This window comes from Oryx dammah, unplaced genomic scaffold (assembly GCF_014754425.2).
Source record: "Oryx dammah isolate SB20612 unplaced genomic scaffold, SCBI_Odam_1.1 HiC_scaffold_27, whole genome shotgun sequence".
Taxonomy (NCBI): domain Eukaryota; kingdom Metazoa; phylum Chordata; class Mammalia; order Artiodactyla; family Bovidae; genus Oryx; species Oryx dammah.
This window is the reverse complement of record NW_024070211.1, coordinates 10,916,815-10,944,808: the sequence shown is the minus strand read 5'-3', so window position 1 is coordinate 10,944,808 and position 27,994 is coordinate 10,916,815. Positions and strand designations below refer to the sequence as shown.

Here is a 27,994-nt window from a genome sequence, read left to right as displayed (position 1 = left end):
CAGGGGATCTTTCTGACTCAAGAATAGAACCCGGGTCTCCCGCAGATTCTTTATCATCTGAGCCACCAGGGAAACCAATTATCTAATGACTGCTATGTTCATTAGCAAATGCCTAGAATGAAAATATTGTCCTAAGCCTGGTGAAATAATACTTTTTGTTGCATTTTCTTTTTTGTTCTAATTTTTGAATGCAAAACTTTGTGATTTACTAATAAAAAAGTGAGTGATTAACAACAACACAGATGTGCAAGTGGTTCACCACAGTTGCATGTCTTGAGTTGCAGTTCTTTACTGCTCCCGAATAACCCTGTTTTGCTGGTAAAAATAACTGTTTACCTGGTCAACCAAGGTCCATCTAGTCAAGGCTATGGTTTTCCAGTAGTCATGTATGGATGTGAGAGTTGGACTATAGAGAAAGCTGAATGGCAAAGAATTGATGCTTTTGAACTGTGGTGTTGGAGAAGACTCTTGAGAGTCCCTTGGACTGCAAGGAGATCTGACTAGTCCATCCTAAATGAAATTAGTCCTGAATATTCATTGGAAGAACTGATGCTGAAGCTGAAACGCCAGTACTTTGGCCACCAGATGTGAAGAACTGACTCACTGGAAAAGACCCTGATGCTGGGAAAGATTGAGGGCAGGAGGAGAAGGGGACAACAGAGGATGAGATGGTTGGATGGCATCACCAACTCAATGGACATGGGTCTGGGTAAACTCCAGGAGTTGGTGATGGACAGGGAGGCCTGGCGTGCTGTGGTTCATGGGCTTGCAAAGAGTCAGACATGACTGAGAGACTGAACGGAACTGAATTGAACTCACCTGACCTGTGTTTCAGGTCAACAAATTCTAGGTAAAAGTTTTGCATGCCAAAGTGATTGGGGTGCAATGTATCAATATTTGTAACTTATTTTTAAATTTACCAGAAATAAGTTGAATCAATAGCAGGATGGCTAGAGTATATGTGATTAAACAACTACAGCAAAATGTTCATTGTAGAATCTAGGTGGTGGGTATACAGTTTCACTGTAAATTCTTTCAGACTTTCAAAATGTTGCAAAATTTGCCTTAAAATGTTGGTGGGGGGGAAAGTGTTAAGGAAAAAAGAACAACAATAACAACAACAAACTAACCTGTAGCGACAGAAAGCAGAGTAGATGTCTGGGGACACGAGAAAGGGGACTGGGGACTCACTGCACAGGGAGACAAGGGAATTCGATTTGGGTTCAGTTCAGTTGCTCAGTCGTGTCCGACGCTTTGTGACCCCATGCACTGCAGCATGCCACGCCTCTCTGTCCATCACCAACTCCCGGAGTTCACACAACCCATGTCCATTGAGTCGGTGATGCCATCCAACCATCTTATCCTCTGTCGTCCCCTTCTCCTCCTGCCCTTAATCTTTCCCAGCATCAGGGTCTTTTCAAATGAGTCAGCTCTTCGCTTCAGGTGGCCAAAGTATTGGAGTTTCAGCCTCAATATCAATCCTTCCAATGAACACCCAGGACTGATCTCCTTTAGGATGGACTGGTTGGATCTCCTTGCAGTCCAAGGGACTCTCAAGAGTCTTCTACAACAGTCTTCTCCAACTGTGGATGCTTTTCCACAGTTCAAAAGCATCAATTCTTCTGCACTCAGCTTTCTTTATAGTCTAAATCTCACATCCATAAAATGACCACTGGAAAAACCATAGCCTTGACTAGATGGACCTTTGTTGGCAAAGTAATATCTCTGCTTTTTAATATGCTGTCTAGGTTAGTCATAACTTTCCTTCCAAGGAGTAAGCGTCTTTTAATTTCATTGCTGCAATTGCCATCTGCAATGATTTTGGAGCCCAGAAATATAAAGTCAGCCACTGTTTCCACTGTTTCTCCATCTATCTCCCATGAAGTGATAGGACCAGATGCCATGATCTTAGCTTTCTGAATGTTGAGCTTTAAGCCAACTTTTTCACTCTCCTCTTTCACTTTCATCAAGAGCTCTTTAGTTCCTCTTCACTTTCTGCCATAAGGGTGGTGTCATCTGCATATCTGAGGTTATTGATATTTCTCCCAGCAATCTTGATTCCAGCTTGTGCTTCTTCCAGCCCAGCGTTTCTCATGATGTATTCTGCATAGAAGTTAAATAAGCAGGGTGATAATATACAGCCTTGACATACTCCTTTTCCTATTTGGGTTAGTTGCGTAGCATTTGATTAGTTACATAGGTGTCAAAACTCATGGAACTGTGCATTTAGAACATATGCATTTTATTGCATGCAAATTATACTTCAATGAGTTTTATTTGAAAGGAAAATTTTTAGAGAAGAATACCAACCTTAAAGGGGAAAAAGTAAAACTTAGAGAACCTGGCAAGCCTTGCTTTGGTTGGTCTGTGACTTCAACTCTGAGCTTCCCTCCCCCACCCAAATCTTACCTATCTTTAAGGCCTAGCTGAAATGTCACCACTTCCAGGAAAGTTCCCTGGCCTTTCCAGCCTACAATGATTCATTTTTGAAGTCAGTATTGATTCTGCATATTAATATAAAAAATATTCCATGAACAAGTATAGTGCTTCAGTTTATTACATGCTTTCAGCTCACTATCTCATCTGACTTTCACCTTAACCACTAGTTAGGGCAAGGATTTTTCTACCTTCTACCCATTGTAGAGTTGGGAAAACTGAGCCTCAGGAAGGGAATCTTAACCTAAATCTTACAGCTTCCAATTCCTGGGCTTCCAATTCTCCTTCTCCATTGGGAAGTTGGGTGGAGACAGCACAGGTCAAAGAGTTAGAACTCCTGGTAATACGCTTGAGAAATTCCTGGGCAATATATTTTTAAAAATATTTATTTGGCTGTGGTGGCTCTTGGTTGTGGCATGCATGATCTTTAGTTAGAGCATGTGAGATCTAGTTTCCTGACCAGGGATCAAACCCAGGCCCCCCACATTGGGAATGTGGAGTGTTAGTCACTGGGTCACCAGGGATATATATATTGCTAGACCTCAGCTTCCACGGCTGTAAAATGAATGAAATCCCTGCCCTGCCTATGTCTCAGGGCTGTGGTTAGGATTGCTGAGAACAGTCCCTGGTTGGTGAATAAGTAATCAATATGTATTTAATGCAAGCAACATATATTTATTGAGCATTTATGCTAGCACTGTCTGTGGCAGACAGTGGAGATACAACAGCAAGCAAGGAGACAGGCAAGAAACAATAAAGATTATGAAAGATGCTGAAGAGAAAAGGGGTGGAGTTAGGTTGAGAAGCAGGGATCAGGTCAGACCTCTTGACGAGATGATGTTAAAGGTGAGGACAGAAGGTTTAGAAGAAGCTAGCGCCACACAGGTCTGGGAGGGAAGCATTCTAGGTCATGGGAATTCCATATCATCTTTCATCTCACAACTTCCATTTCACAGATGAGGAAACAGAGGCAATTCATCTGAGAGAATGACATTGATCTAACCCCTGTCTTCCATGGAAGGGAGGAACTAAATGAACTAAACACGTACTCTGTGAACATTTTCTCTTTTGATCCTGACACTAGTAATTTTTGATGGTAATATTCTTATTTTATAGATGATAAAATTAAATAAAGTTATCAAAGACCATATAGGTAACTGGTTTTGTTTACTTATCTTCTGCTTCATTCCAGATGGACTTGCACTTGGGTTTCAGCCTCGTCTTCAGCGTTCCAAAGTCCAAGCTCTTTCCCTGACACCAGACTGACGCTGACAGTCTGAGAGCTGGAGACGTAACAGACAAACACCCGGAGCCAAGTCCAAGTTCAAAACATGGGGAGGTTGTTATTTCTGGAACACTGCTGCCCAGAGCCAGCACTAGACCAGGCATACTAGACCAGGATGTGCTGTGCTCAGTCGCTCAGCTGTCTGACTCTTTGCAACCCCATGGACTGTAGCCTGCCAGGCTTCTCTGTCCATGGGATTCTCCAGGCCAGAATACTGGAGTGGGTTGCCATTCCCTTCTTCGGGGGATCTTCCCAACCCAGGGATTGAACCTAGGTCTCCACATTGCAGGTGGATTCTTTACCAGTTGAGCCCATCCTGCTGGATACAAACATATATTCCACACCTATTTTATTTTTTCAGTCCTGACCACATGCCAGGTCCTACTCTAGGCCCTGGATATCAAGCCGGAAACATGCTAGACAAATATCCTCTGCCTTCACAGGGCTTGCAGTCAAGTGGGGAGGTTAGTGAGCCATGTCATGGTTATAATATTAGGAAAAAAAATGCCTTCGAAAAACAGAAGCCCTTGCTAAGTTTAGGTCAAAGGAGGAAGATGTATACTGAGGGTGGAGATGGGGAACCAGAGAAGCTTTTTTTGACTCAGGGGACTTTTGAGTCTCGTTTCCATCATGTATGATGGGCTAGGTTGCATCAGCCATGTCCAGCTCTTGTGATCCTATGGACAGTAGCCCTCCAGGCTCCTCTGTCCATGGGATCCTCCAGGTAAGAATACTGGAGTGGGTTGCCATGCCCTCCTCCAGGGGAGCTTCCCGACCCAGGGATCAAACCCAAGTCTCTCACATCTCCTGCCTGGGCAGGCGTGTTCTTTACCACTAGTGCCACCTGGGAAGCCCTCATTTCCATTACGTCCATCTGTAAAAGGGAGACAATACCAGGCTCTACTCTACAGGGCTGTGGGGAGAAAGAAATGAGGTCATGCTTGTGAATCACTTATGGAGGACCTGGCATGTAGGCAGTCCTAAGTCTCATGACCTTCTCTACTCCTTCTAATAAAGGCAACCTATTGTTTTAATTCAGGCTGCTATCACAAAAATAATCTTAGACTGAGTGACATAAACAACAGACAGTTATTTTTCACAGTTCTAGAGGCTGGGAGGATGTGCTGCCATCCATGGGGTTGCAAAGAGTTGGACATGACTGAGTGACTGAACTGAGCTGAACTGAGAGGCTAGGAAGTTCAAGGTCAAGGTACTAGCCAGACCAGTTGTTGATGAGAACTGTCGTCCTTGCTATGTCTTCACATAGGGGAGAGAGAGAGAGAAAGCAAGCTCCCTCCTGTCTCTTCTCATAGGGGCAGTAATCCCATCAAGAGGCGTCCACAGTCATGACATAATTACCTCCCAAAGGTCCTGTCTTCAGATAATATCACACTGGGATTTAGAGTGTCAACATATGAATTCGAGAAGGACACAAACATTCAGTCCACAGCGTCTATTTTGTCATAAATAGCAAGATCTCTGAAGACTTCCCCTTGCCAATAGGATAAAGTTCAAAATTCTTAATATGACTGCCTGCCCAGGGCTTTCTCCTTACCTCTCCCTTCCTCATATTCTCTCTGCTCTCTCTGCCCCTGCCAGGCTGCCTTCCTGTTTTAAATCTCTCATGCCATTTCCTCTGCCAGAAACCTTTTTTTTTTTTTTTTTAATAAAAGAATACTTATTCATTTATTTGGCTGTGACAGGTCTTAGTTGTGGCATGTGGAATCTTCTTCGTTGAGTCATATGGGATCTTTTGCTATGGCTTGTGGAATCTAGTCCTCCAACCAGGGACTGAACCCTGGCCCTCTCTTTGCCTTGGGAATGCAGAGTCTTAGCCACTGGACCACCAGGGAAGTTCCAGCCAGAAATCGTTTTTGGTTTCACCCCCTTTCTCTCCTCTCATCCTTGACTGGTCCTTTCTCATCCTTCATGTCCAAGGTATTTCTCTGGGAACTCCCATCCTGAGTATGGACATTCCCCTGCTGCGTGTTCTCATGGCTCCCTGTGCATTTTGTTTTTTTTTCCGCCCAGGACTCGTCAAAGTACTTGCGGGTTGTTCATCTTTAACACTGGGTTTTCAGGTCCTTGAGGGCTGGGACTGTGTCTCATCCACCGCTACACCGCCGCCATCCAGCAGTGTCTGCAACAGTGTAAGCACCTGATGTTGTGGGCATGAACTTAGAAAAGGGGCTCCTCTTTGGGAGTTTAGAAACTTGGAATTGGGACAGAAGCTCAAGGGTTCCCTGAATGGGAAGCAACATTGAGGTTAGAGGTGATTCAGAGAGAAGGGGAAAGAAGCTCTTCAGCTGAGACATGGTTTTTCTCAGAACCGGGGCCATGACACAGGGTGGCTTAAGAGAAGGTAGGACACTCAGGCAGTGAGTGTACTTAACATTCCCCTAGAGACAGCAAGTAACTTGTCCAAGGTCTCCAGCCTTGGCAGTGGGCATGGGAGAGAGGATCTTTTGTGGCCCTGACAGCATTGCAGCTGTCGCCTCCAGCCTTGGGAAAGGAAAGCTGAGACAGGAAGTTGTAGGACTCTGACAGAGGGCGGTGACAAACTCTGAAGAGGATCTAAAGGTTCAGGCTTGTGAGACCGCAAGCAAGAAATTTCTCCTCTCTGGTCTTTACTTTCACCATCTGCAATAAGTATGTCTTAGGCTAAGTACCTTGGTGAGCAGACTCTGAGATGGAAAGTTGCACAGCTTTATTGGGGATTAGAATCAGACAGAATTTGGACTGCAAGTGCAGCAGCAACATGGACCTCAGCTGATCTCGAAGGCAGCAGTAGAACTGGGGCAATCCTTGAGTTGCTTCAAATAGAGGCAAAGAGGTCAGACCTTTGCATACTCCTCTCCCATCCACCAGGCCTTGGAGGCAGACTAGACTGCCTGGTGGGACATAACCATGAACTTGGTTGCTCCCTTTAACTCAGGGCAGTTCCCAGAAAGGCACCCAGCAATCCACTCTCCCAACAGAGTGTGGCGTGTAGGAAGGCATGCCTTCCACAGTCTGTGTTGCACACAACAGCATCCATTAGAGAAGAATGTAGGTTAGCAGTTTTCTAACTGTTCCACGGAGACTTTGGGTTCCAAGAAGGTGCTTCAGTGGGTGGGAAAATCACTCCTCTTGGATGTGTGTTCGTTTCTGCAGAAACCCAACATATTTCCTTGGAAGAAAAGCTTCTGATGCTAGGTTGAAAATACTCTGACAGCACCTTGAATCTCTCCTTTTGAGGTGCCGATTGCAATTATAATTGAAACAATTAGTTGTGTAATGATCTAATATCTGTCTCCTCCACTAGATAATAAATTGCAAGAAGGCAGGAGCCATGCTTGTCTTTTCTACTACTCTGTGTCCAGGGCATTTACATATTAGGTGCACACCATCTGTTGTTGAATGAAAGAATGACCTTGACATCAGAACAGCAAGGAAGCTGTTAAAGCTGCAAATTTCTGAGCTCTACCTCTAAACACTGACCCTCTAGGAGATTCTGAGGCACAAAAATTCTGTGAGCCACTTCTCCATTCTACTTGTCCCAGGGCTCTGGTGAATGTTTGAAATCTGCTAGAGGAGACTCTGGAGAAGGAAATGGCAGCCCACTGCAGTGTTCTTGCCTGGAGAATCCCAGGGACGGGGGAGCCTGGTGGGCTGCCATCTATGGGGTCGCACAGAGTCGGACACCACTGAAGCGACTTAGCAGCAGCAGCAGCAGCAGCAGCAGCAGCAGGGGAGACTCATCCAGCTCCTGTTTCTACCTACTCTTAATAGCCTTCAAAAGCCAGACCAACCAAAAATTAAGCTACCGGAAAGTTTCCACGAACTCCGACCTGGGTAAACATGCCCAGGTCCTGGACTGCAGGTTGCAGAAGTTTAAAACAAATTCATTTGATCCAATCTGGAGCCAGGAGTTTTTGATTCTACAGGCAAATCAACTTGAACATGATTTTTAGAGATGCAGACTGAGGGCATAAGGGGGTCTGGGGACTAAAGTAATGCTTTGGAGTCAGACTGACATGGGTTCAAATTCTGTCTCTGTTCTGTGATGCTGAGCAGGTATCTGAATACGGAATGATTTAGTTCGAGGTACCTGAACTGTGCTAAGTGCTTTCCATGCATTATTTAATCCACACAACCCTCCTGTGATCCTAGGTATATTAATTCTGTTGCATAGATAAAGAACTTGAGGAGAGAGAATTGAAGTAACTTGCTTATGGTAAAACATTAAGTGTCAGGGTTGGAATTTGAACCTGGTTCTGTCTATCATATTCTTAGGCTGTATCTTGAGGTTCCTTCTCCACATCTGTAAAATGGGACCACCGCTCCTTTCTCACTGGGTTGCTGTGCAGATGGAGTGATTACATTAGGCAACAGTCACTCAATAATGCTACCTGGAAAAGAAAATGTTTTGCCCTGGTTTTTTGTGCAAACTTGAGACACTGTGAAACTAATTAACCCTTCCCCTCCCAGGGATAATAAATGATAGGTCAGGACCAGAATCTAAGTTCTGTACTCCAAGTCTGACTTATTTTCTCTCCCACCGTCTCAGATGACTGTAGAAAGAAGAAAAAGTGTATAGGAACATTGCAAAAATGAAGCAGGGATATATACTACCACATGTAAAATAGAGAGAAGCTGCTGTATAGCACAGGGAGCTCAGCTCAGTGCTCTGTGATGACCTATAGGGGTGGGATGGAAGGAGGGGATACATGTAGACATATAGCTGATTCATGTTGTTGTACAGTAGAAACCAACACAACATTAATATAAAGTAACTATCCTTCAATTAAAAACAAATTTAAAGGGGACCTCCCTAGTGGTTCAGTGGCTAAGACTCTGTGCTCCTAATGCAGGGGACAGGGGGGTTCAGTCCCTGGTCAGGGAACTAGATCCAACATGCCACAGCTGAGAGTTTTCATGCCACAACTAAAGATCCTGCATGCTGCAAATAAGACTTGGCACAGCCAAATAAATATTTTTTTAAAATACACGAATTTTTAAAAGATGAAGGGAGGAAAGGGTTACAGGGAAGTCAATCAAGGGAGGCTTCCTGGAGGAGACCTGGTTTTCATTTTGTGACGGCAGCATTAAGAGGAAGTGGGAAACCAGCAGGAGCGGTCTTAACTCTTAGTCATAATGTGGTTTTTCTGATAAGTTTGCTGGAGTTCCTGATGCCCAGAGAAGCTAAGATGATTGACCAAGGTCACACAGCTACTACTAAATGGCACTGGTACAACTTGGAGTCACGTTAACTCCTCATGCCTGTCTCCTTGGTTCTGGGGAGGGAGTGAGGGAAGGGGTGAGAAGCCAGAAAGAATGAAGTGACAGGGCAGGAGAAACAGAAGGTCCCCCAAGAAATTCTCATATATCCTCCTTCTGCCTCAGGAGGATCTCGATAGTGGGAAAACAGCAAGGGGATATGCCATGGCTTCACAATCAAGTTGACCCCAGCTAGAATCCTGGCTCTATCACTGACCTGACATGGCCTCAGTAATGCCACTTGGCCCATGAGTCTCAATTCTCTTGAAAGATTTTGCTGCAGATTCAGAGAAATGACCTCCAAGTACCCAGCCCAGGGCCAGGCGGAGTGAGAAAAATAACACAGCCATTATTATTTCACAGCACCAGGCCAGCCACAGAGGGGTGGCGGGGCTGGACACCCAAGGGACAAAAGTAGACTTTGAGTGCCAACCACTCCCAACCCTGCGGTCACTGGGCACAAGTGCTCAGCAGGGTACGGGCTGCTAGGTCAGGTCCCTGATGCAATCGCAGTTCCCTGCTTATGCTAAGAGGTGAACCATGACCCCCAGGAAATGGAAAAACAGCCTATTAACAAGAAGTACAAAACAAAACCTTGGTGAACTTTTATTTCTCATCATACAGAAATGGTAGCAAAGGCAAAGATTTCTGCACTTGATACTGCCGGTCATCACGTCCCCTCTAGAATCCAAACCCCAGTGCTGGGGCCTCTTTCCTCCCGCCCAGCTTCACTGCAGGGAGGGCGCTAGGCCGGAAAGGGGTGCCAGTCACTCACCCATGCCTGCACAGGTATGAAATGTGGCACAATGAACCAGGCGCCTCTCCTGCCCTGCCCCAGAGAGGAGGGTCAGAAGCAGCAGCATCTTGGCCCTTGCCTTTCTTCAGTCCCCTCCCAGCCGATCGGAGGGGAGGCACCTACGACTGGAAGAAGGGCAAGGGAAGTCAGAATTCACAGTTTGTTTGCTACACAGAGTGCCTGGGATCAGTCCTTGGCTGCTTCTGCCCCCAAGGGATCCACCTAAAAGCAACCGAGAAAGGATAGAAACTGGGATGGGGGTGGGAAGGTCCTTGGCAGGTAGCCCGGAGAGACTGACTGCAGGTGTGTGTGTGTGTGTGGGTATGCGTGTGTGTGTGTGTGTGTATGTGTGTGTGTGTGTGTGTGTGTAAAATCCCCAGAGGCCCTCGGGATCCTGCAATGCGTGCAGCTGGCTGCTGGCAGGCTGGGCTCAGAACCTGAGTGAAGGCCCAGATATCACAAAATGGGGTCCTACCCCTCAGTCTGTAACTGTGGAAATGGGGCTGACCTGGCCATGACAGGGCCTACGCAAGAAACTTGGGGTCTCCTGCCTGCCTCCCTGAGCCCCTGGAACCACCTGGAAAGGCTTACTTTTTTGGCAAATGTCTGTGGCAGGGCCAGGGGAGATGGGACAGCATGGGGTGCCAGCTTCCACCTGGTAGGTCAGCTCTGGGGAAACACTCCTGCCCTCAGACACTGCCTGAGGCTCTAGGGGTGGGCAGCAAAGAACCTCACTCACGTAAAACCAAAACATAGAGAATTCATCATATAATACTCTCTCCTCATCTGAAGGCAAAGTGACCAACAGAGACTTCGAACTCTAGAGCTAATCTACTTGCTTGACGTGCTTGGTCTCTCTCCTGGGGCCTCACTCCACCAGGTGGTGGAGAAAAGGGTAAGAGGGCAAAGGGGGTCAAGAGAATTGAACTAGGACTGGCGTGACCAGGGAGCAAGGGGCCTGTGGGCTGCTGGACAGAACGGGCTTCTGGGGAGCCAGATGCACAGACCGGCTGTGACCCTGATTTTCACATTGATGGGTGAATGGCAGGTGGGAGGTAATGAAACCTTGTGGAGGAGGGAGCTGGAGGAGAGGTGAAGCTGCTTGGAGTGTCAGTCCCTGGAGGTGTTTGCCCCTCTCCCTTGGGGCCAGCCAGGGACTTCCCAGGCCAGGAAGGCCAAAGTACTTGTGCTGCCTGGGCCCCCGCCTACTGGCACACAAGTCCACGCTCAGTCCATTTTCCTTCCTGTGCCCTTGGCCTCTGAGGGTAAGGGCGGTTAGAAGCGGCTGGCACCTGGGAATCCGCTATGGTCCTCTTCCAGCCCCCGACGCCCCAGGGGCAGAGCTGAGATACCAGAGTCAGTGCGATGGTCCTGTCCATTCCAGTGAGAAGGAGGGTGTGGCTGGGGAGGCTGCACGTCACACCCCAGGCCCACCCCCAGAGTAGGGTAGGTGGGTATGGGACAGTAAGAGATCAGGGTCTGTCTCCAAACAGAGAAGTCCTTGCAGCGAGAAGGATGCCCCCCACGGTCAGCTGTTCCAGGCGCAGATCTTGCACGTGAGTCAGGTCATGTAACGGGTGATGGCGCGAAGGGCATAGAGCAGGGCGGCTTGCATGCGGGCCTCCAGCAGTAGCAAGTTCACGTGGACCTGGGGGCACAGACGAGGGTTGTTGGCAACTGATGTCACTCCTCACCATCCCCTTCCCTGCCAGAGTGCCATCATCCCTGACCACCCATTTCATCCTTCCCTTTCCTAATGCTCTGAGTAACTTGGTGCAAGGACTGTGGGAGAATTTCAAGCACATTTATCCCGATCATCACTAACCTCTTTATCCCCCAAAGCTAAAAACAACAGCTACCTCTGAGCATTTATTTGAGATCAGAGGTTTACCTTCATTTTCTCGCTTCTTCCTCACAGTGACCTTGAAATACAGGCAGTTTTAAAATTTTTATTGTCAAGATAACAATTTCAGAGAAGCAAAATGACCTGCCCAAGGTCACACAGCTCTCAAGTGATACTGTTATGATTTGAATCCAGGTCCTTCCGGCTGCCACTGAGGACACCCATTTTACAGGTGAGTAAATGGGCTTCCCAGGGGGCGCTCGTGGTAAAGAACCTGCTTGCCGATGCAGGAGACATGAAGAGACGCAGGTTGGATCCCCGGGTCAGGACCTCACTGGTCCCGAGCCCTCGCCTCTTCCACAGGCTTCCATCCTGTTCCTCCCCTACGAGCCGCACCTTCTCTGAATGGCGGAAGTGCCTCCAGAAGTGGTTGTACATTCTTCGGGTGGTCTTCTCCGGATAGCAGGCCACTGTCTTGATATAGACCTTGAGGTTCCGCTCCAGGAGCTGGTTCACCTCCCCGTAGTCATAGTCATCATATCTGGATGGAAAGACCAGAAAGAATCACTCATACCTCTGCTCCCACAGAGCTCCTCTCCCCCAGCCCCACCCTGCAGAAGGGGGACAGAGAGCAGCAAGAAAAGGCAGAAGGTAGGAAGCAGCTAGAAGCTTGGTTCCTCTTAGAAAAGCAGCTAATGTCATATATCACAGGCCACGGGACTCACAAGGGAATGCACAGAGGCTGAGCACGCTGCACTGACCATGTGGACACATAGTCACAGCATCCTCGAAACCAGTACAGGACTGGATACAAAACTATTGTATACAGCGTACTGTATTCATCAGTCTCACTTTATAGATGAAATGGAGGTTCAGAGAAGTGAAGTCCCAGGTCACACAGCTGGGAATGGAATTCAAACTCAGTTCTGCCTGCCTCCATGCTCATAGTCACCACTTTACAGCTAAGGCCATATATGGAAGAGGGGCAGGAGATCAGTGTGAATGTTTACCCTGGAGAAGGAAGAGGGAAAGGGAAAAAGGAGTCGGTAGTCATTTTACTGATGGGCAAACTGAGGCCTATGGAAGGCAATCAGCTTGTTCAAAGTCAAAGAGCAAGTTGGTGACAAGTCTAGAAGCTATTCTGTTCCTCCCCAGTCCAGCGAGCCAGTGAGTCATCACGGATCAGTGTGGATGAGGAAGACCGGTTTTAGACTAGAGGGCAGATTTGGTAAACAAAGGTTTAGGAGCGCGGGCCATGTTGCAGAGTAGAGCAGCCTGGACCTGGAAGCTGGGCACCAAGGGAGGCCACGGTGTGCCACATATACACCCTAAGATGCCCATGATCCTTGGCTTCTCCTGGATTGGAGACTTGTCAAAAGAGGTTGGCCAGCGGGAGATTGGCCAATAAAGCACAGCTCAGCCCATGCAGTGAAATATTGGGTTAGCCAAAAAATGCATTCAGGTTTTTCTAGAAGTTGTTGACAGAAAAACCCAAATGGACTCTTTGACCAAGCCAATACCTGACAAAAGAGCAGGTGGGATCATGAAAGATTTTTATTTTCTTCTTTTCGTTCTCTCTTTTTTTCTAAATTTACTAAAAATCAAATTTCACCATTGGGCATTTCTGTTGTTTTTCTTTATTATGAGAGAAGAACTGCTACTTGGAATGGAAATACAAACATAACTCTCTTTGTATGTATATATGTGTGTATGTGTGTAAGTATACGTGTGTGTGTGTGTGTAATCTCCCTAGTTATTCCTGGGGGTGGAATTAAAGACTTTCAAGAACTGAGGATGGCTATTATCTTTTATAATCAGCCAAGGAATATATTTGATTTGAAGAATAGTATAGGCAGGAAGAAAGGGAAAGAAAGACAAAGAGAAAAAGGAAACAATTGTGAGCTCGGATGGAGGGCTTGCGGTACACCATGCCCGGATGAGGGGACTTTCACTTACCTGATGCCGAAGACGCAGTGGATGTAATTCCAGATGGCCCTGCGGAGCATGGAGGTATCTACCCCACTGTGCATGGCGATGGTGTTATAGGTGAGACTATAGGCTGCCTGGAACTTCTCATCCAGCAGCTGTCCACCCTCAGGGTAGAGCCGCTGGATCAGTGAGTAGCCATGGTCTTCCCAGGTATAATCCTGAGAAACGTGGAAAGGGGTCAGTCAGTGAGTAGAATCCTTGGGGCCCGAGGCTGGCCAGAGAGACGCCATCTTCTGCAGCACAGCTGGGATCTCCATAGTGCCTGTCTCCACCCACACAAATCTAACCCGCTGCTTGGTCTGGACCTGAGAAGCTGAGGAGGATGCAGCTTGGTGATGACTTCCTTCCTGTGGTCAGGATCCCCTGAGCTTAGGACCCAGCTGGGTCTTTTCACCTTCAGGGTCTCCCACTTCTTTCATGGAATCTTGAGGGAGAGAAGGTGCCCAAATCACTGATCACACAAACTACCCACTCCTGCTTGTTTGTAAAGCAATGCTGGGACTTCCCTGGAGTTTCAGTGGCTTAGAATCCACCTTCCGAAGCAGGGGACATGGGTTCGATCCCTGGTCTGGGAAGATCCCACATGCTATGGGTCAACCAAGCCCCTGAACCGCAATTACTGAGCCTGTGCTCTAGAGCCTATGCTCAGCAACGAGAAGCCCTCACACCACAACAGAGTAGCCCCTGCTCACCACAACTAAAGAAAGCATGTACACAGCAGTGAAGACCCAGAGCGGTCCAAAAAAAATAATTAATTAATTTTAAAAAAGCAATGGTAAGACCAGTAGGGGGAACCTACCTGGGCACGGAAGGTGGGGGGTGCCTGAGTCCCTCGCCGGGTAAAGTCCTCATATCCGAAAGTGGGGTCTTCCACAAAGCACAGCATATCTGGGTTTGCAGAGGGTTCTAGGATGTCCACTGAGGATGTCAGAAAGAGGTCACAGTGAAGCCAAGGCATGGAGCACAGAGGCCTCCACTCCTCATTAATCATCAGTGGGGAAGGGGTGCTGGGGAACGTGTAATAGGGGGCCCAAGAACACCCCTCGCCACAGTGAGTGGAACCAGGACTTCGGCAGGAGCCAGGCCTGGGGGAGGCGGTAAATCAGACCCGTGGTCCAGGGGCTAAGGCCCCCGTAATAATAACAGCAATCCTAACAACAGTGGCTACTTATGGAGCCGCTTACCCTGGGCCAGGCTCTGTGCTCAGCACTTTGCTTTTGTTGTCTCATTTCCCTACACATGAATCCCTCACGGAGGAGGAGACTGGGACCTGAGACATCAAGTGACTTATCAGTCGTCACACTGCCAGGGAAGCTAACAGGGACTTCCCTGGTGGCCAAGAGGTTGAGAATCTGCCTTTCGTTGCAGGGAGCATGGGTTCCATGCCTGGTCAGGGAACTAAGATCCCTAAGATTCTGCATACTACATGGCTTGGCCAAAAAGAAGAAAGGCTAGCAGGCCAGGATTTAAACCCAGGCCTGACCCCAGAGCCCATGCTCAGAACTTCTTGGAAGTGGTGGCTGGGGTGTGGCTACCGAGGTGCAGTAACGTGAAGGTGCCAGCTTCCCAGCAGAGAGGGTGCAAGGAGGGGGCAGCCCCTGAACTTGAACGCCTATGACCCTGTACCTGAGGGGGTCACCAGTAGGCTCTCTGACTTCTCCAGCTCAAAGCGGCTCTCCATCTCCTCCTGCGAGGCGCCCTCATCCCGCAGCAGGCTCTCCTGCAGCTGCCTCATGCGTTCCATCAGAGCTTCCACATCGCGGGCAGCCTCAAAACCCTGTAGGATTGACCCGGCAGTGACCATCCGTCCCTTCTCCCTTGACCCCAGAAACCCCACACGTCTTTCTCACATGCAGGGCTTTTCTGAGCGATCATGAAGGCCCAGTGCCTTCTCTGTGCTGGACAGCTCATGTGGCCTGTGCTTCCGGAAGTAATGTTTAAGCAGCTATAGAACAGACAGGTCTTCTCTGAGGGTCAGCTCCCCTCACAGGGAAGGGCTTTTTAAAGTATCTGTATTTTTAAAATACACACAAACAAGGCCACTTTACAGAATAAGAGGCAACCTTTGTATTGTTACAGTGTTAAAAGTCAGCTACTTTGAGCCCAAGGGGTACCATGCTGAGGCCAGTCACATGGTCATTTCATCTCAGGCTCACAACCCTTAATGAAGAAGGAGTCTTTATTCTCATCTTCCACATGAGGAAACTGAGTTTCAGAACCAAATGACCTGGGGCTTCCCAGGTGGTTCAGTGGTTAAGGATCTGCCTGCCAATGCAGGGTGCACAGGTTTGATCCCTGATCTGGGAAGATTCCACATGCTGCAGGGCAACTAAGCCTGTGCACTACAACTACTAAGCTTGCACTCCAGTGCCTGCGAACCGTGACAAAGAGTAGCCCCTATTGGCTGCAACTAAAGGAAGCCCTGGTACAGCAAGGAAGACCCAGTGCAGCCAAAAATAAATAAATACACCTTTAAAAAAAAAGAAAAGACTTTTCTAAGGTCTCCCAGGGTGTGATAAGGAAGCAGCTGCAGACAGGGAGGCACCATCTTCTACCTAAGGACCAGAGGCACCCCCCCCACCCCCACCCCGCCCGCTTCCTCTCCCAGCAAGACTCAAGCCCCTGACTTACCCCGGAGTGGTTCAGCGAGTCCCTGCTAGGGGGTGTGCTCTGCTCACTGGGGGGTGAAGGGGCCTGGGGAGCGGGGCTGCCCTCAGGGTCCCCCTCAGGGAGGATGCCACAGCCGAACACGAAGGAGGCCAGCGAGTGGCAGTGTGTGAGCAGGACCAGGGCCTGGATGAGCTCGGCCAGGGACCAGCTGTGCTCACCCGTCTTCAGTAAGGCCTGGAGAGAAAAGGCAAGGCCAGACTTGCTCAGTTGCTTTGCCCTGGGCTGCCTGCCAAGCCCCATCCCAGCCCCACGCTCCCCCGGGGACCCGCCTCCCTGCCCACTGCACCTGGATGTGCTCCTTGGTGATGAGCCATGGCCGATGGGCCAGCAGCTTGTTGATCTCGCTGAGCTTGCGCAGTTTCTCAGGGGCGCGGTGGAGGCCAAGCAGCCACTCAGGGTCACCACCAGTCTGCAGGAACTCGGCCATGTGGGAGCCCACCAGGTAGGAACACTGGTGGCGGGCAGCAGCCTGGAGGTGGTGGACAGAGCCCAGGTCACCCTATTCTTCCTGTGCCCTGCTCGGGGTGGGCACCCCATGGAGGGAAACGTCATAAGCCTCACTGTTGCCTGAGAGGCAGGAAACTTAGGTTCTAACCTCAGCTTTGCCACTGGTTGGGTGGTCCTGAGTGAGACAGTATCTTTTTGAATGGATAAATGTATATCTAAATCACTCTGCTGTACACTTGAAGCTAAAACAACATTGTAAAGCAATGATCCTCTGACATAAAATAAAATTAAATTTAATAAAAATTAAATTTCCTACTTAAAAAAATCTAAAATTTGATGGAGGGTCAGATAAAGCTAGGGCTCTGCTCTAAGCCTCCTCTTCTCCTGTTTGTGGAATCAAGCCCCCAGCAAAGAGATCTGAGGGCTGCACCCCACAATGAACCCACCTCTACAAAAGTCAGGCTCAGACCAGCTCACCATGATGGCGATGTAATGCCGCCAGGAATTGGCCAGGGGCCCATCCGTGTGCAGCAGCAGGTAGTGCAGGCGCCAGAAGCTGGTAAAGTAGTCAGGGTGCAGGCCCATCACCACGGCCAGGTTGTCCACCCGCCCCGAGGACATCAGTGCCTCCAGACCCAGGTGCTGCTCGAGGCTCTCGGCTCCCTCCTGCAGGACCTGCCAAGCAAACGTGAGGAAAGGGTGACTCCCTCGTGCCCTCCCCACCAGAGAAACCAACATATTCACTGCATTCATTGTGATTTTAATAGCAAGAACCACCATGTCCAACAAAAAGGAGATCAGCGGAGGAAAAGATATTTCATTAAGTGATTAATAAAATACTTATTGGACACTTTATACAATAGTAGTCGATACTGATACAATGCTTGCTATTCAAACACATTATACATATTGATTCTCTTAACCCTCATAACTATGAAATTAGAGACTTATTTTCTCCAAGTTTAGATAGAAAGACTCAGGCACAGAGATTAGAATACAGCTTCCCCTACTTTCATAGAGCTTCTTTTTTTTTTTTTGGCCACGCCTCGTGGCTTGTGGGATCTTAGTTCCCCAACCAGGGATTGAACCTGGGCCCTTGGTAGTAATGGTGCAAAGCTGTGCAGTCATTGGAAGCAGATGCAAAACAGTTCACATTTCTTGAGTGCTTTCTCCACGCCAGGTCTGAGCTTGGAGCTTTCCCTGTCTATATTATCTCATCAGTTCTTCCCAACTTCCTGTGAGGTGAATAGTATTATTTTCCTCCACTGACACATGAGAGAATCAAGGCCCAGAGAGGTTTCATTCTTGGCTCAAGGTTACAGATCTGATAAATGAAGAACCAGGATTCAATTCCCAATTAAGTTCAAAGACTATTTCTTTCCTCTCTTACAGAAGAAGAGTAGTTATTTATCAATGAAAAAAAAAGATAAAAATATTTAAGTTTAACATTCTGGGCTACAGCAGGTGGCTGGGTGCTTTCATCCATTTACAAAGGGTGAAAGAACTGGAGAGTTCAGACATTTGTTAACAGCTCATTAACTATTTGGCCTACACATTTAGGAAGGCAAGGAAATGTTTGTCTTTGTTCAGTGAAGACCAAAGGAAAAGAAGGAAACGATTATTTTTTAATTTGTCTGTGTGTGTGTTTTGAAGTTCTCCCCACCACAAACCCCCCACTGGAATGGCAGTTTTGTGATGGCAAGGAGTTTTGTTTGTCTTGTTCTCATCTGTATCCCCAGCACCTAGAACAGTGCCTGACAGATTAATCATTCAACAGACACCTGTTAAATAAATGAATGCATGATCTGACTCAGTAGATGAAAGATGTCTCTGATGTATTATGTGAAATAACAAAACACAACCAATGAAAAAAAAAAAAACCAACTCCTCAAATGAACAACACTAACAAAATCATGTTACAAACTATGACCTTGGCTCCAAATGAAAAGAAGTCTGGAAAACAGTGGCAAATGGTTAACAGTGATTATCTCAGTGGGGTTGGGATTACAAGAAACTGAAGTTTTCTGAAACACAGGGAATTTTAAAATAATGAACATCCATTACACTTGAAGTTGGAAAAAAAAACCACTTTAATACATGTACATTCAAGGGTGAGAAGATAACTACAGATAGTTCTGCCTTCTTAAGGAAAAACAAGTCTTGTTCTGGGAACCACAAGTTTGTTCATTACATAGCTGTGTTGTTAGCATTTTATCTCTTGGAGCTTGTTTCTTCCCAGTAAAATGGGGCTGAGATGCCTGCTTTGAGCAGAGCTGTTTTGTGGATTAAATGAGTCAGCAACCTGAAGGGGTAGTTTCAAAGCTGCAATTTCAAGAGACCAGAAAACCCCACCCACTCAGTGCCCCATGTCCTTTCCTCCCAGGGACCAACAACAATCCTAACCCCTGCCAAGCTTACCTCCTCTACTGGAATGAAGGCGCTGGGCCCTCGGGGGCCTCGTCGGACGCGGCTCTCTCTCTGCTCCTTGAAGGAAACACATCATGGTCAGTCAGAGGTAAAAGGGAGGACTAAAAAGATAGTTCTCTCTCCTTACCACAATAAGGAGGGGCCACACTGAGCTTTGATTTTATTTTTAAATATTTATTTATTTGGTTATGCCTGGTCTCAGTTGAGGCACATGAGATTTTTGATCTTCGCTGTGGCATGTGGGATCAGTTCCCTGACCAGGGATCAAACCTGGGCCCCCTACATTGGGAGTGTGGAGTCTTAGCCACTGGACCACCAAGGAAATTCCCAGAGTGAATTTTAGAATCACTTTTCTGGTGCACCAGGAGTCAGGTGGAGATATAGAGCAGCTTGGTGTGTGAAGAAAGGGTAAACAAGCAAGAGAGCTCACCCCACAGGCTGAGTTCTTCAGGAACTGGGAAGTGACCCAGGAGTCCCCCTACTGAGTTGCAGGGGCTAGGGCAAAGGAAATTATACAGCCACAGTGTTGCACTTTCCCAGGAGGCCACCTTTTGGTACCCCTGGAGAACTTGTATGAGAACCTCCCTTGTTTATATCCTGAAACCAGGTTACCAAGCCTCCTAGATTCCTATGATATAGCTTCATTGTCATTTCTTTATCCACCACCACCTAGTAGACACCATTGTCCCTTGTCTGGACCACCACCCACTGCCTCACCAATGGTCTACCTGCCTCCACAGCCCTGGCCCCTTCTCCATCCTCTCCCAAGACAACAGAATGAGTGAATAAATAAAGCATCCACCCGCAACCCCACTTCGGGGACCAGGAGCAGATCGAGTGAGTACATGACTGTGGTGGTTACTAAGGAGGCCAGACTTTCAATAGCCAGAGTAAACTTTCTCAAGTGCAAATCTCATCAACTGGCTTAAAATCCTGCCTCCACCTCCTACTGCCTTCCAGATAGTGGCTCAGATCCCTCTCAGTGGTCACACCTTTTGTAGAATTAACTCCATTTTCCAAGGTCTGAGCACCTTCTTCTGACCCTCATCTGTGACCCCACAATTCCCAGTGCTTTTGCTTCTGAAAGCATCGCCTTCTAGTTATCTGATTTAGGTCTCCGTATTTCCAGATTACATTTTGTGAAGAGCAGGGCCAGGTAATTCACACTAGTCTGTGAATGAAGAAACCAGAGCTACATGGAGGGCAACGCTGATGGCAGCAGCTGTATCTTGACGTGGGTGTAGGAGCCTCTATGGAAACCACCAATTTTATTTACTCATTTGTTTTGATACCTGGGCGGCAGGGGTTGGGGGCGGGGGTTGTCTCAGCACTGGCTTTAGAAACAGTTTATCCAAGCCAGAGTCATATCCTCACTGAACAGAGATGATGTCGCCCTAACTCACCCCTCCTCATACAAATCTAGACTTAGTGTTAATCCCCAGGTGTCCAGAGACTAAGGATAAGTGAACCTTCTTTTTCACATAGCTAAAAGCCACCCCATCACACAAACATTGGAAGGACTGAAGCTGAAGCCGAAGCTCTAATACTTTGGCCACCTGATGTGAAGAACTGACTCATCTGAAAAGACCCTAATGCTGGGAAGGATTTGAAGGTGGGAGGAGAAGGGGACTACAGAGAACGAGATGGTTGGATGGCATCACTGACTCAGTGGACATGAGTTTGAGCAGGCTCCGGCAGTTGGTGATGGACAGGGAAGCCTAGTGTGCTTCAGTGCATGGGGTTGCAAAGAGGTGGAGAGGACTGAGGGGCTGAACTGAAAAGCCCCCTGAGGGAGGCAGAGCTCTGGGGCTCTGAAAGACCACAAAGGAAAGAACAAGGGTACAAAAGTCCCCGGTATGAGTACCAATTCTGTTGCCACTAACTTGCTGTGTGACTCCAAGAAAGTCACTTAGACTCTCTGAGCTTTAATCTTGGACAAAGAAGGCAGTTGGGCAGACTGCTCAGGTCCTTTGCAACCCATACTTCTGGGATCTACCAGACCAGGCTGGTCCAAGTCCGGCTTAGAAACTAGCACAATCCCCAAGCACTCCTATTTCAGCTTTCCTCCTCCCCCACCAAAGAGAAAAAGCCTAACAGCTCTGTCTGGGAGATAAGGATTGCTGACTCCACAAACTGGGCCCTCCCCCTCAGGCGACCTAAGGACAGACAGAAAACCACAGCCAGGTGTGGTGGGGAAGGGCAGGAAGGAACTGGGGGAGTCGGGCGGGGCGGGGGGACAGGGAGGGCCCACCAGGGTACTAGGTAGGGAGGGCCAGAGAACAGTTTCAGGAAGCCCCTCCTTCTCTAAAGTCTGCCCTAGGAGCTCTCAAAGGAAGAAACTGAGGCCTGTGTATCTTTACGTGATAGGTCCGGATCTACCAACGTTATCGGCCTCAGTGAAGATGATGATAATGATTTGGACAATAAAGCAGAGTACCCTTAAAAGATAGGGACTGTTGACACAAAATGCCTGGGCTCAAAAGACAACTCCATCCCCTATTATCTGCTAGCGATGTGAGCCTCAGTTTCCTCTCCGAATTATGGGGTAATAATAGTACCTACTTTCACTGGGTAGTCATGGGGATTTAATGAGGATAATGCCTATGGAGGCCTTACTTCAGTACCTCTATCACAGCAAGCACTTAGCAAGTCAGCGATCATTAACCTCATTGTTATTTCAAACAAGGGCTTCTCAACCCAAGCTGTACAGGTAGAATCCCTTTGAGAAGCTTTTAAAAAAATACCAATGCCAAGGCCCAGCAATTCTAATTTAATTGGGTGGGACCTGGCACAATTTGCCAGGGAGGGCCACTGTTTCACTCCATTCATTGATTGCTTTCTCAAGTATAAGGCACTGTGCTAAGTGCTTTCCAGATAGAACCAGAATTAATCTGTTCATTCGAAAGAAAAAATTTTAAACTATTTATTTATTTATTTGGGTGCACTGGGTCTTAGCTGCAGCATCAAGAATCTTTAGTTGTGGCATGTGGGATCTAGTTCCCTCACCAGGGGATCAAACCAGGCCCCCCTGCATCAGGAGCATGGAGTCTTAGCCACTGGACCACCAGGGAAGTCCCTTGACAAATATTTTTTATGACTACATTATAGGCAGCAAGAGTACCAGAGTGTAAATTCTAGTCTTCCTAGAATTTACAAAGGAGAAAGACAATTAAACAAATGATGAATAGGATTTCAAATCACAGATTCTATAGAGTAAAAGAGCAATAAGAGAGTGTATAATGGGGTGGAGAAGTATGTGCAGTATTCCAGTCCTAGACAGGGGAAGCCACTGAGGAGACAACCTTTAAGCTGGTATCTAAATATCAAACATGTAAATGAGCTGATGGGCCTCTAAAGGGCCTACAGAGATATAGGGAAACAGCATTCCAGGCAAAGGTAGCGGAAGGTTCAAAGCCCTGAAGGCAAGACTGAGTAGATTCTAATCCAGAGTTCCAATACTCTGCATGCTTCCCCAACCCAGACACCCCAAACCTGAGAGGAAGCGGACAGAGCAGAGGCCCACCGCCAAGAAATGACACCTCCAAACCAGCCCTTCCCTATTTCCTGGAGTAGGAAGTCAATAATAATGGTAGATAACACTGATTGCCATGGGCTAAGCCTTTATTTCATGTGCACTTGAGGAGTTCCCATTTTACAGATGGGGAATAAGGTTCAGAGAGGTCAGGTCGCTCAGCCAGGAAAGAAGTGGCAGGGTTAGGATACAAATCACATTTCCTCAACTGCAGAAACTATTCCCATTCTATAAACTTCTCAAGGTCTCAGTGGCCCCAAGGCTTTGCCTCCGGGGTTCACCAGGAATGGGAGGCTCCTTCTCCCTGTCCACATGTCCAGGGGATCCACTGCCCCAGTAACAGCCCTAGTTATCCTGCGTTGTTCCATACCTTGAGAGCACACCCTGGATCGAGTTCCCTGTTGGGACCCCAGTCCTTAGCACAGCAAGTCCAATAGCACTTTCTGTAATGATGGATATTGTTCATCTGCACTGTCCAATAAAGATGGTAGCCCCAAGTCACTTCCCTGGTGGCGTCTGTGGTGGCTCAGATGGTAAAGAATCTGCCTATAACACAGGAGACCTGACTTCAATCCCTGGGTTGGGAAAATCCCCTGGAAAAGGGAGCAACTACCCACTCCAGTTTGTTTGCCTACATAATCCCGTGGACAGAGGAGCCTGGTGGGTTATAGTCCACAGGGTCGCAAAGAGTCGGACACAACTGAGCGACTAACACTTTCACATACAGCGGCTGAGCATTTGAAATGCAACGAGTGCAGCTAAAAATGTTTAAATTCAATAAAATCTAATTTATCTAAATTTAAATAGCCACATGTGCCTCAGGATCCATGTTCACACACCTGATAAAGGCAAGATCCCTTCCCTGACTATATGGATGAAGAAAGGGAGACGAGAGTGGGGCAGGTGACCCACCTAAGGCAACACAACTAGGGTGGGGCAGAGAAAAGAACCAGTGAGTTTCAACTGAGAGGACCACCCAGGGCAGCGAGAACACTGAGGTCAGTTAGCTGGGAGGTCACTCAACTGAGATGGCATCAGGATGGTTGTAAGGAGAGGATCAATCACTTCAACGCTCCATGCCTGGCTCCTGATTTACACGTCAACTCACAATTCCCTTTCATATTAACTCTGACACGAGCACACTGGTTACATTTAATTTCATAAGTTCGGGAGTGGGAGTAGGGGTCTCTTCTGCACACAAGGAAAGATTAAGGTTCCAAAGGTTAAGCCACAGCTGACAAGTGGCCAACTCTAGATTTGAATTCAGCTCAGTCTGGCTTGCAAGGGTTCGGTCTGCCACCCGGATCAGCCTCAGCCTTTATTCCTGGTAGGCCTGCCATCTCCAGGACTGAATTACAGACTCCTTCGAGGTTACTCTGCCAGCTGGGCATGGGTAGAGACTCCCCTCCCCGTGGGCTGATGAATTCAAGATACTTGCCTGGGTTTACACTTGAGAGGGAGTCAGAGTCCTCCTTTGGGAGAGGCATGTGTGAGTGGTGCCATAAACTCATCTCCCCACTGTGATCTGGCTGATTTCTCACAATCACCTGGAGGGAAATAGGTCTTCTTATTCCTTCTTCAATCCTAAAGGAAATCAGTCCTGAATATTCATTGGAAGGACTGATGCTGAAGCTGAAGCTCCAATTCTTTGGCCACCTGATGCAAAGAGCCAACTCATTGGAGAAGACCCTGATGCTGGGAAAGATGGAAGGCACAAGGAGAAGGGGATGACAGAGGATGAGATGATTGGACGGCATCACCGACTCCATGGACACGAGTTTGAGCAAGCTCCAGGAGTTGATAATGGACAAGGAAGCCTGGTGTGCTACAGTCCATGGGGTCGCAAAGAGTCAGACACAACTGAGGGACTGAACTGAACTGATCCCTTCTTCAGAGACAGCTCACTAAGGCTCTTTTGGAGACCTGTTCCAGACAGGCAAGCTCAGATCTGACTTCAAAGCCTGTGCACAGTTCACAAGGGTCAGCTAAGCCAACAAGGGCAAATAGTTACGAGCACTTACTAGGTGCTAAGAACAGTGCTGGTGATGGGGCCTACAGTGTTTCCAGTCTAGCAAGGTACACAGACAAGAAATGCCTGATTACACAACTGCTACACTATAACTGGGATAACAGCTCTTGCAATGAAGAAGGGGGACAGGAAGCAGGTATGCAGAGGTGGGGAAGGAAAGACTTTCCTTGAAGCAGTGATGTTTCAAGAGCTCAGGAGGGCTCTGAGAACACACTAACAGTACTAGAGTGAAGTGTCTGAAGGCCTTGACTTGTGTGTCACAGTATGAGAGTTGAGAGGACTGTACATTCCTTGTATGTACTTGTATGTACTTGTCCAGCTTCCCTTAGGGCTTGGGCACAGGGCTCTGTAAGTTCAGCACCCTACTGTCTTCTAAATTATTCTGCTTAAAACAGACATCTTCCCAAGGTCCTCTTTTCTTGAGAGAGAAGAATATGTAGAAGGGGGTCTGACATTACCAATCCCCCCAACCCCTTCTGCTGCTGACAGCTAGCAAGCTTCCATCTAAAGGCCCCGCCCTCAGAGTCTGCCCAGTCCACCTGGAGCTCACTTCTCTCCCCATATCACTTCCCAGACGCTGTCCCGAAGAGAGATGAGCCAACATTCGCCTCAGGCAGGAGGGGCGGGCTCAGACACCCCTTGCAAGAGAGACTCTGGGGAAGGGGAAATACATGCTGCGGCCACATTCTAACAATACCTAGCGTGTTTGACGCAGGACTTAGTTGCTATGCTCCAGGCACTGTGCACGGGCCTTTGCATGTCTTCTCAGTTAACTCCCCCACCAATCCCTCGGAGACAGGGCCAAACCCGATGGAAGGAAGCTGCTGATCAGAGAAGGGATCCCTTGGCCAGGGTCACAGAGCAAGAAAGTAGGAGGGGTGGGGGGCATGAACCGGGGGCACACCTGCTCTAGTGCCCAGGTGCTCTCAATAAAGAAAATTATTTTTTGTTTGTTTGTTTCACAAAGAAGGAAACTGACTCAGAGAGTAAGATGACTTGGTCAAAGTCACACAGCTGAGAAGGGGCAGGAGCAGTTTTCCTTCCTTCACTTGGGCTCCTAAACCATGACGGGTGGGCAGGGCGTGACAAGCTAACAGAAAACCGAGGACCCCCAGAAACCAAGCTGCTCAGAAAAGTGCAGCCATTTATTCCCAGGATCACAGTTCAGGACTAGCACAGGTCTGACTCCCAACCCCAGTAAGACACCTGCACCAGGCTCCAGGCCTGGAAACCAAAGAAACAAGCAAAACTCCCTGCTGAGCGAACCACACTGGGAAATCCTAAACATACGACAGTCAAAGAATGAGCTGCTTTGCAGGGTGAGCCAAGGAAGCCTCTCCACAGCCCCTCCTGGGCCTCAATTTCCTCATCTCCTAAATGAGCGGTAACAGTATAGCTCATATTCTGCTAGTTTAAGTCCTGAGGACTCAGAGAAAAGGCTGAACCGGAGCCTGCCATCCAGTAGGTGCGTAATAAACAAGATGTTCATGGTCCGTGGTGGTGGTAATGGGGCAGGGGGGTGTCAGATTGGGTGCAGCCGTATTCCCAGCCTTACTGTAAAGGCAGTCCCTGCAAAACAAACTTCTGGGACGTCAGATCAGTTAGTAGGGCACAGCCAAATCGGCGCTTGGCTTCGGAAGCCGCGGACAAGATTTTTCCTCTCTGCGAGCTTTCACCGCGGCATATCCGGCAGTCCGCCAAGGCCCCGGAGCTCCCGCGCCCTCAGTGCAAATCGGGGGTGCAGGTGGGGGCGGGGGACGGGGTCGACCTTCGTGGGCCAGCACCAAGTACTCCCATCACCGAGCGGGGGCACTGGAGCCGGTACACATCCTACCTAGAAACGGTTCCTCTAGCCCCAGCCTAGAGGAAGGGATCTGCGGAAGGGGGCGGGGAGGAGGAGTGGTCCGGCCGCTGCGCCGGGATTTGCCTGGACTTGAACACTCCCTAGACGAGGGCCCAAACCCAAGATAACCTCGAGAAGGCTCCCCTCTCTTTGGCCGGGAGTCTGAGGGAGCCGCGGAGGGCTCTACAATCCCTACCCCATCCCCGCCCCCCGCTCCCGGGAGGGGGGAGGAGGCGGAGGCAGAGGGGGCCGAGGCTGCCGGTTGATGCAACCCCACTCCGGGTTACGCGCTCCATTCCCCCTCCTCCGGCCGAGGGGGCGGCTGACAGACTCAGCTCGCAACAACCCGAAGCTTGGACGCGGCTCTGGGTTCGAGGGAAGAGTGGCGTCGCTCGCCCGCTGCTTACCTCTCCAGCCCCGGGCAGGTAGCCCTTCAGCTCCGCGCGGCACTCGGAGTCCGCAACGATCATGGTGTGCGCCAGGACCCAGACGCGGCTCGGCGACCGCCCGTGCACCCGAGGGGCTTTCAGACAGTCGCGCGCGGGAAGCCGGGACTGGGGGCCGCTGGGGGAGCTTCTAGAGCCCGCGGGGTTGTCTCTCGGGGTTTCAGAACGCTCCGAAAGCCCAGGATCCGGGAACAGCCGCCGCTGCGCTGGACTCTCCGCTTGTCTGGCTTCTGGAGGGGTGAATGGCCTCGGGATTGGCCGCGGCACAGGGATTTTCACGGTCCGGAGCTCCTCGGGAGTCCGCAGTGGCCAGCGCTGCTAGCGAACCCAGCGCTCCTCAGCATCTCCGCCTCGGAACTGCCAGCGCTTGCCCGGCTCTGACACCAGCAGAAACGCTCTGCCCGCTGCGGTCCCTGGGGAAGGGCGGGGACACAAAAGCCCCTTGCACTGCAGCCAATCAGATGCCTGTTTCCCGGGGAGGCGGGGGAACACCCCCTCAGGAGCCTGGGGCTCAGCCAATCGGCACCGGGCAGCTCCCGGGGAATTCTGGGAGCTGTAGTCAGCCTCCGGCGAATGCTGCAAACTTTTGCAAGAGGCTTTAGTCAGAATGTTGGCAATACCAGATGAGAGTGACAGCCCCGCAGAGTCACTAAAGCTGCATGATGAAACGGGACTTCACCGGGCTGGGCCAGAGACACACGGGTGTGAAATCCCTCCCAAGTATGTTCTTCAGCTTTTCGGTTCCTGGAGGGACTGGTTCTGGTTAGGAGAGGTAGTGCTAATTACAGAGCTGACCGCCCGATCTTTGGAGATCGGAGCACACAGCCCTGTTCTTCTGGCCTCCGGGAAGGCTCCACCTTAGAATGTACCAGACACAGGGAATCCAGCTTATTTCTGGAGTCTCTGGAGAAGCCTTCATTCATTGGAATCTCCTTGGCAACTTCATGTCTAACCTCAAACCCTGTTGCTGCAGTTTCCCCTATTCTGCTCCC

The 27,994-nt window shown here is 48.9% G+C and overlaps 1 protein-coding gene and 1 non-coding gene across 2 annotated transcripts; both read right to left on the bottom strand.

Moving 5' to 3' along the window:
* Positions 1–9,561: 9,561 nt before the first annotated feature.
* SESN2 (sestrin 2) lies at positions 9,562–27,399 on the bottom strand. The gene is made up of 10 exons (XM_040229802.1): positions 26,964–27,399; positions 19,144–19,209; positions 17,203–17,400; positions 16,565–16,747; positions 16,240–16,452; positions 15,235–15,385; positions 14,408–14,526; positions 13,576–13,766; positions 12,016–12,160; positions 9,562–11,424 (listed from the first exon to the last, which is right to left on the bottom strand). Exons 1-10 carry the CDS (start codon positions 27,024–27,026, stop codon positions 11,338–11,340), a joined length of 1,416 nt encoding a protein of 471 aa, XP_040085736.1. The 5' UTR covers positions 27,027–27,399; the 3' UTR covers positions 9,562–11,337.
* On the bottom strand, positions 19,402–19,474 carry TRNAG-CCC. The gene has a single exon. It is a non-coding gene; the product is annotated as a tRNA-Gly (tRNA).
* Positions 27,400–27,994: the final 595 nt, after the last annotated feature.

Bases quoted from the DNA above. Each gene is read 5' to 3' on its own strand.
- SESN2 (XM_040229802.1), bottom strand. From the start codon at position 27,026: ATGATCGTTGCGGACTCCGAGTGCCGCGCGGAGCTGAAGGGCTACCTG. The intron at 16,748-17,202 runs GTGAGCTGGTCT...CACCACCTCCAG, and splicing joins GGCATTACATCGCCATCATG to GCTGCTGCCCGCCACCAGTG. The intron at 15,386-16,239 runs GTAAGTCAGGGG...TCAATCCTACAG, and splicing joins ACTCGCTGAACCACTCCGGG to GGTTTTGAGGCTGCCCGCGA.